This window comes from Microtus ochrogaster, chromosome 1 (assembly GCF_000317375.1).
Source record: "Microtus ochrogaster isolate Prairie Vole_2 chromosome 1, MicOch1.0, whole genome shotgun sequence".
Classification (NCBI taxonomy): domain Eukaryota; kingdom Metazoa; phylum Chordata; class Mammalia; order Rodentia; family Cricetidae; genus Microtus; species Microtus ochrogaster.
This window is the reverse complement of record NC_022009.1, coordinates 52,633,113-52,645,366: the sequence shown is the minus strand read 5'-3', so window position 1 is coordinate 52,645,366 and position 12,254 is coordinate 52,633,113. Positions and strand designations below refer to the sequence as shown.

Here is a 12,254-nt window from a genome sequence, read left to right as displayed (position 1 = left end):
TCTCTGTGTATCCTTGTCTATCCTGGAACTCACCATGTAGACCAGGCTAGCCACGAACTGCAGATATATGACTGCCTCTCCCTCCTGAGTCCTGGGGTTAAAAGATTGTGCCACCACCACCCGGTTAACATTTTCTGGATAATTAAAAAAAAAAATTTTAAACTCTAATATCAGGCGTTAGACATTCAGGCTAATAAATCCCAATTAAAATGCATCGGCCCACAAAAGACCTGACTAGAAACCTTTATGAGAGTAAGATTGGCATTTTTCTTCTCACAATGTTCTCTGTTTTTCCTCAAGTCAGAGCTGAGTAATTTCAAAACTCTCATTCTGTGTCAGAAAATGAGAAAAGCTTCCCACATGAGGCAGCTGTAAAGGAGACACATGCTGGTTGGTTGGATGTGTCCAGCCTGTGAGGGATATTTTCCTCTTTGACTCAAGGAATCTTTGTGAGTGGCAGGGGAGGATGAATGTGTCAGGGACTTTGTTTTTCATATCTATAGGATTTCTCCCTTTTTGCTTTTATGCATGTCCCTTTGGTTTCTATGTGTATCTCTTTGCTTTTTATGTGTATCTCTTTGTCCTTATACCCATCCCTTTGCTTTCTAGTGACCACAAAAGAAAAGGCTGCTGTGTTCAGGTTCTCAGGATGCATGTACGCAGGTCACATGACTGTATGTATCTGGAGATACACAACATGAAATGCAACCCCCCCCAAGAGATCTAGCCCTAAATTTGGAGGCAGCAAACCCGTAGGATCCCATCCCCAACTTAATAATAGTAATATCGTAGTGTCCCAGAGTACTGTTCTCAGAGGTCATTAGGAAAACTCTTTATATAAGGGCCTGGATAACAAAGTCCATGACCACATAAACTGAAACAGTCCTGGGCTCCAGTGTTTCTGGAATTTGTTGGGAATTAGTATATTTCTTGCCTGTATTTGAAGATAGCAATTTTCATATTGATTTCTTCTTTTAAAGGATATTTTTTAAACATATGCGGTATGTTAGCTTAATGCTATACTATTATAAAATCCTACATCAGCCTTTGCCTTTTACCAAAAGGTTCTATAGCCTTGGGTTTGAATGTCTGGGCACCACACCCCAAAACACAGTCCTTTGCTCAGCAGGCGCTCCAGGGCAGGCTTCCCTTTTATGTTGGTTAGCATTGACTCTTTCATCTTTCATTCTTAGGAGAACCGGAAGCTCTTCAGAGCTGACCCTTCTCTGGATTCCTGGAAAATTTATGTGGAATTCATTGATGACATTGTGGTGGAAGGCTTTTTTCAGGCCATCTTGCATGACCTGGACTTCTTCCTGATGAACACAGAGAGACAGTTAAAACCTGCACCGTTTTTTCAAGCACAAATGCTCTTAATGCCCCCTGAGATTGTGTTTAAGCCCCCTTTGGAAAGAGAGTGTGGGGACGGCTTCTACGATCTGGTGGAGGAAATGCTGTGTGGCAGCTTCCGGATGTCCGCCCAGATGGAGCGTGTGGCGGCACACCTGGACATCGCAAACTACCAGGTATTCTCTCGGGAACCAAACGGGGATCATGAGAAGCCAGAGAGATGCCAGTTAGGGCCACACGGGCACACAGATTCTTTTCTTCCTTTTGTTGAGGACTCTCTTGAGTGATTCCATTGGATAAGGTTATGGTAAGAAATCCTTGGGTAAGGACACACATGGTTCCCCTCTCGTTTAGAACGACATGGATAACATGTTAGGCCTGGCAGAGGTCCGGCGGGAGATCATGAATAGAGTGGCTGATGTCATCAGCAAAGTCTTGGAGTTCAGAAGTTCTCTGGAGACCTACTCTTACCTCTGGGTGGACGACCGAGCTGAGATTCTGAAGCAGTTCCTCCTGTATGGCCCTGCCGCACCATCTGAGGAGGCGGACGCTCATGCGAATGAAGACGTCCTGCAGCCACCAACTCTAGAACAGTTCAAAGAACAGGCAAGGCAACCCTTAGCATTTAGTACTCTTAACTAGCTTTTCATGAGGTTGCTATATTATGTTCTTTCTAATCTTACAGATCGACATTTATGAGTCTTTGTATGTTCAGATGAGCAAGTTTGATGACTTCCGAGTGTTTAACAGTTGGTTCAAGGTAGACATGAAGCCTTTCAAGCTGAGCTTGCTCAGTGTGATCAAGAAGTGGAGCTGGATGTTTCAGGAGCACCTGCTGAGATTCGTCATCGGCAGGTAGCCTTCACCTTTGGCTTTGAAATGGGTCTAGCTTTTGTCAGAAGCTGGCTGGTGGGCTGTGGAGACGGCTCAGTCTGTAAATTGTTTGTTGTGTACCCAGTGAGGACCCAAGTTTAGCCTCCTGTACTTATGTAAAAACTGAGTGTGGTGGAATATGTGTTACTCCCAGATGTGGGGAGGCGAAAACAGAGGAATCCCTGGGGCTTGCGAACCAGCCAGCCCACAGCAGCACACCTCAGGCTTAGTTAGAGACCCTGACTCAAAACCAAACAAGGTTGCATGGAAGCTGAAGAACGACCCCTGAAGTTGTCCTCTGACCTCTGTATGTAAACCCACAGCTGACTGGTTTGTAGTTGACAAATTAACTCCAATAGTATTTGTACGCTAACTTTAGAGTAGATTTAAAAATGAATATTTATATAGAATGAAAATAAGCTCCTATCAAGTCAATGCTCATATTTGAATGACCTTGAAAACCTTCTGTCTGGTGAGAGATACCAACTGCAGGCCCTATACAGTGTTGCTCCACTTACATGAAGCTACCCACAGGGAAAGAGCATGGTAAGTCATTGCCACAGGTTGGAGAATATGTCTTGGCTTGGTGTGGAGAAGAAATGTATGAAATGACACAAACGGATGCTTAAATCCGGTAATAGGCATTTGATTATTTCTATCTTTCTGCTATGGTGCATATTCCTGCTTGGAGCTCTGTATGAGGTGAGATGTTTTCACTAACCTAGCTTGTGCATACCTGTGTGTACACGTTTGTTACAGTCTGAATGAACTGCAGGGATTCATCAAGAGGACAGACGTTGGTCTTCAGCAGCAGCTGAGTGAAGGCGACCACAGCGGCTTAATCGACATCATGGGCCATCTTCTGGCTGTACGAAGCCGACAGAGAGCTACTGATGAGCTCTTTGAACCCCTGAAGGAAACCATCATGCTGCTGGAAAGCTATGGTCAGAAGCTGCCCGAGCAAGTCTACGCCCAGCTGGAGGTAAGTGCCCATGAAACAGGCAATTCCTTCAGCTGGAGGCTGACTTTACAGTCTTGTCAGCATGAAGCAAGATGCAGACAGTGTTTTCATGGCACAGGTGAAGAACCTGAAGATAGAAGAGATGACTTTTTCAGGCCATAGAAGTAGTAAAGCCAGCCACAACGCACCTCTGTGTGCAGCATAAGAAAACATTCTCATCCACTGCGACACTGTCCTCCTGCTGTCCGGGCCATCACTACCTCTGCGCTGCTCCTTGAGTCCCCGTCATTCTCATGTGTGCCATGTAGCCATACCCACAGCCTTCTGCATTCTCTGCTGCCCGCCATCTGAGAAGCATTCTAAAATATGTCACGAATGTGATGATAAAAATGTGGAGTCTGGTCTGGATGGGAAAATCTCTGTGTTTTCCTGTCAGATCTCTGTTTCGCATTGGCTGTGCTCCAGAAATATTTGATGGCTGGTAGGTGCCAGAATACAAGCAAGGTCTGCTTAATTTCAACCAAATTCATGAGGAAAGATCTTGGAGTTGAGTCTCTGCTGCTGTGCATATTGGAATTCTGTAGATGGTGGAGTGGGGTGGACTTACAACAGACTTTGTGAATGTCATCAGTGGGCGCATTAGCCAGGCTCGCTTTGAGGTTAGTGGTCAGAGCACACACTCAAATACTGACTGATTCTGTATGCATGTGAGTGCGTGTGTGGTGAATACGACGGCCCGAGGAGGACACCAGGAAGACACCTGTTCTCCCCTTCTCTGCCCAAGCCCCTGAGTTTGGGTACTGCCCTGAATTTGGAGCTAGACTGACAGTCGGCAAGCTCTCATAATCCCCACCCCTGACAGCTGTGGGCTTACTGTATGCATGTACCAGTCCTGGCGTTTTTAATGGATGCGAGAATCTGGTTCTCGTGCTTGCTCACTGTTACAGTCTCTAGCCACAGCATCTGGCTTTCAGTCCCTCAGGAGACAGCTCTCATTTATCTGCCTTGGCACACTTGTCTTGGGGTGTGTTTCCTTTTCGGAAAACTATTTCTTGTGACTCTCTTTAAGATAATTTTTTGTTTGTCTATATTTGCCATTTCCAACTTATTTTAGTTACCTCCTTTTTATTTAGATGACGTTGACAGCTAGGTTTAATGTGAAAATAATATTTCAAATGTACAATTAAGTAGGAATTAGTGTATTTACAGCGTTGTGTTACCACCACTTCTGTTCAGGGCCACCAAATTTTCCTCATCCGGCAAGGAAACTGCCATTCATTGCCACAGTCTTTCTCTACCCCAGCCCACACACTGGATTTGGCTTCCCCTGGTAGCTTTATAGCTTTATCAGTTTGTATCATTATTGACATTTTACTCCTTTTGATCTTGTGTTTACCTGTCTGTCTACTGATGGGTGTAAGACTTGCCTCCATCTTGGCGAGCATGAATTATTTTCTTTCGAACACTGATGTGTGGATATTTAAATAACTGTTTTCATTTTTTTTTCTGGCATGAACTTAGGAGTGGACATGCTGGGTCATATGGTGGTTCTATATGTGACTCTTTCTATATGTGGTTCTATATGTGAAAACATTGGTTTTCACACTGGTGGCAGCATTTTGTTCTGAGAGGACAAAATGCAACAATATATTATTGCAAGTGATCTTTGACCATAAAGGACAGAGAGAACTGTTGTGTATGAATTATTCTGTATTACATGAAACTGTCCTTTGACCTGCTACATGGGACAAGTGACAAACTGGCCAGACAAATGCTTAACAGCCTTGAGAGATGAAATAACCATAGTAGCATCAGCTACAAAGGATTTTTATTTACTTAGTTTTTACATTTATTTATTTTTCTGGGTGTTGTATGTATATATGGGGGAACTGTATGGAGGTCAGAAGACAACTTTCAGGACTGTTTCTCTTCTTCCACCATGTGGGTTCTGGAGATCAAGCTCAGTCTTGGAGATACATGCCTTTACCCTTAAAGCCATCTTACTGCCCCAATATATCTTCCTTAAAGAACTTGGGTATTCTTTGTGTCAGAATTTGGACCTTGGCGTTTATCTCACAGAGAAGCCAGTTATAACATAATTAATCAGTACGGGGAAGTTCTCATTTCCTCGAGAATTTATAATATGAAAATTTGACTTCCTTAGGGCTTGAAAATATCAATCTTAATTGAAAATATTAAATCTTTCATGTTTCAGAAGCAGACTGCAGATGAGAGGAAAAATACGTTGAGTTATAACTTTTCCTGAATAACTTGCACTTTTACGACGTGTCTATGCTTACTTCCAGGATCACAAACAAAACAAAGAGCACCTTAGATGTGCTTGTATTTCAAGGTTCTGAGAGCTTCTTCATCACCATTAGCCTTTTTAGTCTGTTCTTTCCTTGGCATGTCTGTTCCCATTTTAATTCAGTTCTTACTACCCCCAAGCCAGCTAACAGTAGTAGCTGCTCAGCCTACCCCATTCGTCCTCATATGCTGCCCACAGTCTGCCCTGCCACAGCAGTAGAGTTCTGGTCCGCAGGGCTTATCCACTCTGTCTCTCCCGGAAGCCCTCATTCATTGTACCTCACATGGAGTTACCGCCTCCCCATATTCGATTCTGTCCATTAGACTTTTGAGATGGTCCAGTCTTTTGCTTTTTGCATCAAGTAAAGGGGTAGTTAGAATTTACAAGCACATGGCAGGTCTGCTGTGTTTGAGGAAGGTACAGACTTGAGATGTCCCCTGTGAACCTCCCTGACTTCCGCTCATGGCTTCTGATGGGATGCTGAGTTGGATTGGGTTGTGTTGTTCTTATTGTTTTGAGACATGGTCTCTCCTCAGTTGGGCCTTGAACTTGCTATGTTGCTAAGGCTCACCTTGAACTTCCGTCACCACTCCCTACTCCTGACCTCCACCTCCTGAGTCATTGGGATTATGGTCAAGCAACATCATGCTGGGGACAGAATCCAGGGTCACAAGACACAGGATTTTGAAGAGGAGGCAAAAGATGGGAGCACAGTGTTTTAGAGCCCAAGTCTGTTGATTCCTGACCTGGAGGGGGTTCCCGTCATGACACATGCTTCCTAATGACATTGATTATATGACTAGTTGGCCTGTTGGGGGATATTACTACAATGAACCACGTGAACTGGCTCTGCGCACGCCTCCTTCCTTGTCTATTGGCGACACTAGTTTAATTCTAAGAAAGTGTTTTGCCCCTGAAGTACCCTCTCCACACAGCTAACTTAGCACAGCACCCTCTTTATAATCTGCAGCTGCTAGACTGCCCATCAAATATCTACTGAGGGTTACAAAGTAGCCTGTGGAACTTTGCAGTGCAGCTCAGCAAGGCAGGACCGTGTCAGGAGATGTGGCTGTGTGTGACCAATCAGGTTCAGTGTCCTTGGACACAGCCATGCTTCTCCACAGCATCATGACTATCACAGAGTCAGTTTCTCCTCATCTGTTTGCAGGGTAGGTGGGGAGGGCAGAGTGGAGGTCATACCTCAATTGTTTATTGTTGTTTTTTGTTCAACATCAAGTAGGAATTGACCTTCCTGTCCTCCTTGCCTCTTGAGTTCCTTCAAAAATTCCTCCTTGCCAAAAACTGGTCAACTTCAGTGCTAAAACTTGAGCCAGCTCAGAAGCATGCAAATTGTGACAGAAGGACGAAACCGGGTCACATTATAGCTTTTGCCTACTCAGAACCAAAGTTTCAGCAACTTTTTTTTCTTTTTTCTAACTTTCTTTTCTTTCTTTCTTTTTTTTTGTAAAAAAAAACCCCAAAGTTCCTGATTTACATTTCTGGTTATTATGAAGCAGTAAATTCATGCCCAGAGCACTTTAATTTCATGTGTGTGTGTGCATGTATGAGTGTGTGCACGTGTGTGTGCATGTATGCGTGTGTGCATGTGTGTGCATGTGTGTGCATGTGTGTATGTGTGTGCATGTGTGTGAATGTGTGTGCATGTGTGCATGTGTGTATGTGCATGTGTGCATGTGTGTACATGTGTGTGTATGTATGTATGTATGTGTGTGCATGTATGTGTGCATGTGTGTATGTATGTGTGCATGTGTGTGCATGTGTATGTGTGTATTATGTGTGCATGTGTGTGTGCATGTGCATGTGTGTATGTGTGCGCATGTGTGTATGTGTGTGTGCTTGTGTGTATGTGTGTGTGCATGTGTGTATGTGTGCATGCGTGCACATGTGCGTGCATGCATGTGTGCATGTGTGCGCATGTGTATGTATGTGTGCATGCATGTGTGTATGTGTATGTGTGTGTATGTGTGCATGCGTGTGTGCATGTGTGTATGTGTGCATGTGTGTATGTGTGTGTGCATGCATGTGTGCATGTGTGTGTGCATGTGTGTGTGCATGTGTGTGTGCATGTGTGTGTGCATGTGTGTGTGCATGTGTGTATGTATGTGTTGATGTGTGTGCATGTGTGTGCATGTGTATGTGTGTGCATGTGTGTGTATGTGTGTGTGCATGTGTGTGTGCATGTGTGTGTGTCTGGATGAGCATGTATACATGATTCATATTCATGTGGAAGTCACAGTTCGCTAATGAGTGTTTTCCTTAATCACATATTTTTTGAGACAAGGTCCGTCATTGAACCTGGAGTTCACCCATTTGGCCAGGCTAGTGGCTAACAAGCCCCAGGGATTCTTCTGTCAATGTGACTTTCTACCCTAACCCCTCTGTGCCCTTGAGATTGTAGGTCCATACTGTCACTCCTAGGTAAAGATCAGAACTTGAACTTTCCTAGCAAGCCCTTTCCCAGCCTCCACAGCTCTTTAACTCTGTTCCCACAATGGCAAAGTGGTTCAGAGGTCTTTATTTTGAAATGTTTCTGCCAATTTTAAGATGAAAGCAATTCTGATGCCTGCATGGGAGGTGCTCCAGTTATAATCCCTTTTATGCTGTAACCTTGTCTTATTTGGAAGACTTACTTCTAAAAGATGTCCTGAGTCGGAGGACAGAAACAAGAATGATTTGATATCATGTAGTAGAGTTGGCTCAGGAGCTGAAGTGATGGCCATTGCATCTTTGTTTACACAGGAATTACCAGAACGATGGGAAACCACCAAGAAGATCGCCGCTATGGTCAGACACAAAGTCTCCCCACTCCAAAATGCGGAGGTCACTCTTATTAGAAAAAAATGTGTTTTATTTGATGTGAGTTACTTAATGGGTTTGTGGCTGTCTATTTTTAAGGGAAGTTTGACAAGGGAAATAGAAACTATCTGATTGACATTCACTTTTCTCCCCTGACTAGGAAAAGCAAGCAGCATTCCGAGAGAGATTCAGAAGGTATGCCCCGCTTGGATTTAAAGCAGAGAATCCATATTCAGTGCTCGATAAGGTAATTCCTTCCCAGCTGTCTCATGGGCACAGCAGGAGCCAGATCAGAAAAGGAGTTTTCTTTTTTCCTTCATTACATTGTTTTAATTTGTGTTTCCTCCAAACGCCACCATCATCAAAATAATCACCCAAGTGAAAACAGCACTGAGAATGCACGAGGTCTCGCCATCTGTCAAGAGTCGGAGGACAGAAATAAGAATGATTTGACCTCATGTAGTAGAGTTATCATCCAGCATCCTGGCTGCTTGTGAAACCACAAAATTCAAGTTGCATAGGCTAAAAATTGAGTTTAAGGCTGGTCTGAGTAAGTTATAGTAGTGATGTCCTATCTCAAAATAAAAAGTAAGGACAGAGATATAGACGAGTGTAGAGAGAGCTGCCTAGTTTCTGGAGGAGGTCTGGAGTTCAGTTCCCTATAAACACATGAGCAGGCACATGTGGATGGGGACACACACAGGAGGAGGGAGATAAAAAGAACTTTTATTGGGCAGATTACATTTTAATTACCATTGTGGCCCCATGAGATCACTTCACTTTTTCTTCTTTAAGATGAAGACAATCAGCATACTTTTTTTGAAGATTACAGTTCATAAATTTCAGAAATAGGATTATAGTTTTGCCTATCTAAATCTTCTTTGGAGAAACCAGCACTTCTAACAATGATGCTGCTTCCCATGTACTAACCTTCTCCTTTGTTCTCTGGTGGTGCGAGGGCTCAGGCACTGAACTACAGCTCCAGACCGTGGACATAGCTTTGACCAGAGGAGTGCACAGTAGCCTGGGTGTCAGTCCTGTTGACTCACCCAGGGTTTCTCACAAGTTTCTCTCAAGCTACATCACTCTGAGTACTCAAACCCACATGGGATTCACAGGGGATTTGAAAGGATGTCTTCTCTCTTTGTGTTAGAAACCCTGCAGGATCTTAACCTAGCAACGCAAGAAGTGCAAAAGTGTCCCTGTGAGGGTGAGAATGTTTTCGTTCACGGCTGGGCACTTCTGGGTTCCTCTTTGGGCTCAGTCTTCATGTTTGGCTTAGGATTTCCTCTTGGAATGGTGTCCAGATTGTCCAGATTTTCCAAATCAGGCTTTAAATTGAAACAACTGCTTTTACCCTATTAAAAAAAAAAAAAAACACCACTCTGTGGCCTAAGGTCTTTTCTCCCATTTTGAAGAAAGTTAGTTTATATCCATTGAAAAGGAGTAAGTTAGCATATGTTAATAAAAGATTGTTAAAAGACTATATCTAAACTCCAGGTGGTCTGAACAGATTGTGGATGGGAAAATGTTTTTTATTTGACTCACCAATATGTTGTCTGCAAACATTTATGACAGATATGGATTGAATCTCTCCACTTCCACACATACTGTAGCTGCTTATAGTTGAATATTTAAAAGTGAGAAGCTCATCCCATGCCTTTTCAGGATGTGCGGCAGACATTTCAGAAAGGATGGAGCTGGGCTACCTTCCTGAAGTCATTCTCTGTGTTTGCTTGGCTTGTAAATCTAATACTTCTAGAGTCAGATTCAAGCAGAGTCATGCGCAGTCTTGTGCCATGGGGAGGACCAGTGCTCCAGGCATCTCACCCCATAAAGAGAAGCCATTGACCTCCCGGGAACGAGGAGGATGATGGTCTATGGCGGGATTCATTCTTTCTTTATTTCCTTTCTCCTTCCTTCTTCCCTTCCTTTCTGTGATGGGATTTCACAGTAAAGTGCTGGGTTCTGTTCAGAGATAAAGATGGGGTGCACAAAATAGAAAAATGATTCAAGATAAAAGGCTGCTCATTTTGCGGGGCTTGCACACTGTGATGATTCTTCTTGCATAAAAGATGCTGGATACATTACTACAGATGTACAGTTGTACATAGATTGTTCATTTCCCAGCAGCCCAGACTCCAGAAATAATCACACAGAAGCTGTGTAATTACAACCCTGCTTGGCCTATTAGCTTATGCATATTTCTAGCTCACTCTTATCTCTTAAATTAACCTATTTCTATTATTTTATATTTTACCACAAGGCTCATGGCCTACTGGCAAAGTTCTGGCTGGCGGCTTGCATCTTTCCCCTCTGGTGGCTACATGGTGTATCACTGACTCTACCTTCTTTCTCTCAGTATTCAGTTTAGTTCCCGCCCCCACCTAGCTCCACTATCACAGGCCAAGACAGAGTCTTTAGCCAATAACCAATAAAAGCTGCACATATACAGAAGGACCTCCCACATCATAGAAATCTCTTATCAGCAGGATAGAACATTCGAAAGGACGCTAAAGCCATGCTGCTTTAGCGACTCTTGAGCATGCCAGCACATCCCGGAAGCTGCAGCTTTGAGACGGACACTTTGCCATGGTGGATGTTGTATAAGAGCAGATCTCAGGGTAACTGGGGTGGGGCAGCAGAAGTGCATCCAGGGTGTACAGTGTGCACGGGGAGCCTCTGAGGAGCCCACTGACCCTTGCCAAGGCTCTGAGGCTTAGTAAGGTGAAGGGAGAGGAACGAGGTCATCTAGGAATCTATAAATGTGAGCCTGCTGTCATAAGCACCTGTGGTTCCCTCTATGCTGCCTTGGGATTAAGAAATTTTCAAGGCCAGGGAATAGGAATGGCTGCAAGTAGCTTTTTTTTAGAAACCAATAGAAAGAAACTCAAATCCCTGAAAAACACAGTCCTGATCTTAATCCATTATCCAAATAGGATCAGACGAATGTGGAAAAGTGCCATTTACTTAAGGAAATGAAAATTACAGTTGCCTGAGACATACAACTCAGCACATAGGAGAATAAACTATTTACATCTGGAAAAAAATGAGGACGTGTGTTACATCGGAAGAAATTACTTGGAACATTTCAAATAGGCATCAAGAAATGAGAAATAGGCAAGAGATACAGAGGAAGACATTTGAATGTATCCAGCTAGAATAGAGTCACAGGATTTGAAAGGTGTCACCAGTGCCCTCTGGCTTCTGTTCCTGCTGCGAGGCCCTCTTGCCTGCCCGCCACTTCCAGCAGGAATAAACAGAATGATCAATATACTGATATATCTCTGGAGCTAGATGATGTGGATTCCAGAAGCTGCCTGAAAGCCAGGGTGGATAAGTGAAGGTTTGTTTAGATTCATCACAGTGAACCTCAGAATACTAAAGGTGACCAGATAAAGCCAGACATGAAGCTGCTGGAAGTGGAAGGCAGGCTCTTAGCAGAACAGAAACGAGAGGGTGCGGAAGACATCTTCCAAACCCTGTGACTCTATTCCAGTAGGACTGAAATGCAGACACACTGAGTTTCATGCTACTGAAATGAATGTACTGCGAACAGGTCGCCAAAGTATCTCCTGCTACCTTTGCCTCCAGAAAAGGTGACAGCTGCCAGGCGGTAGTAGCACATTCCTTTAATCCAGCTCACAGGAGCAGAGGCAGGTGGATCTCTGTGAGTTCAAGGTCAACCTGGTGTACAGAGTGAATTCCAGGACAACCTTCAAAAAACCTGTTTCAAAAAACCAAGGAAGGAAGGAAGGAAGGGAGGCAGGCAGGCAGAACCAAGGCAAATGTCATTTCATTTTCAGGACAGACCCACATGCAGCCAGACCTTGAAAAGAATAACCTGTGTGTCAAATGGTATGCTAGCCGTTGGTGGTTACAGCCATGAAAGAAGCAGAACTTGTGGCCACAGAACATGTTAACACAGAACGTGAAAGCTTCACC

The 12,254-nt window shown here is 43.8% G+C and overlaps 1 protein-coding gene across 1 annotated transcript in view; it reads left to right on the top strand.

Annotated features, from left to right (window-relative positions):
* Positions 1–12,254, top strand: part of Dnah11 (dynein axonemal heavy chain 11) — a 331,250-nt gene that overhangs the window by 42,718 nt on the left and 276,278 nt on the right. The window contains exons 15-20 of the mRNA XM_026781665.1: positions 1,194–1,526; positions 1,705–1,956; positions 2,036–2,205; positions 2,983–3,205; positions 8,253–8,369; positions 8,470–8,556. Of these exons, the coding sequence (XP_026637466.1) occupies positions 1,194–1,526; positions 1,705–1,956; positions 2,036–2,205; positions 2,983–3,205; positions 8,253–8,369; positions 8,470–8,556 (1,182 nt within the window). The remainder of the gene's footprint in view (positions 1–1,193; positions 1,527–1,704; positions 1,957–2,035; positions 2,206–2,982; positions 3,206–8,252; positions 8,370–8,469; positions 8,557–12,254) is intronic.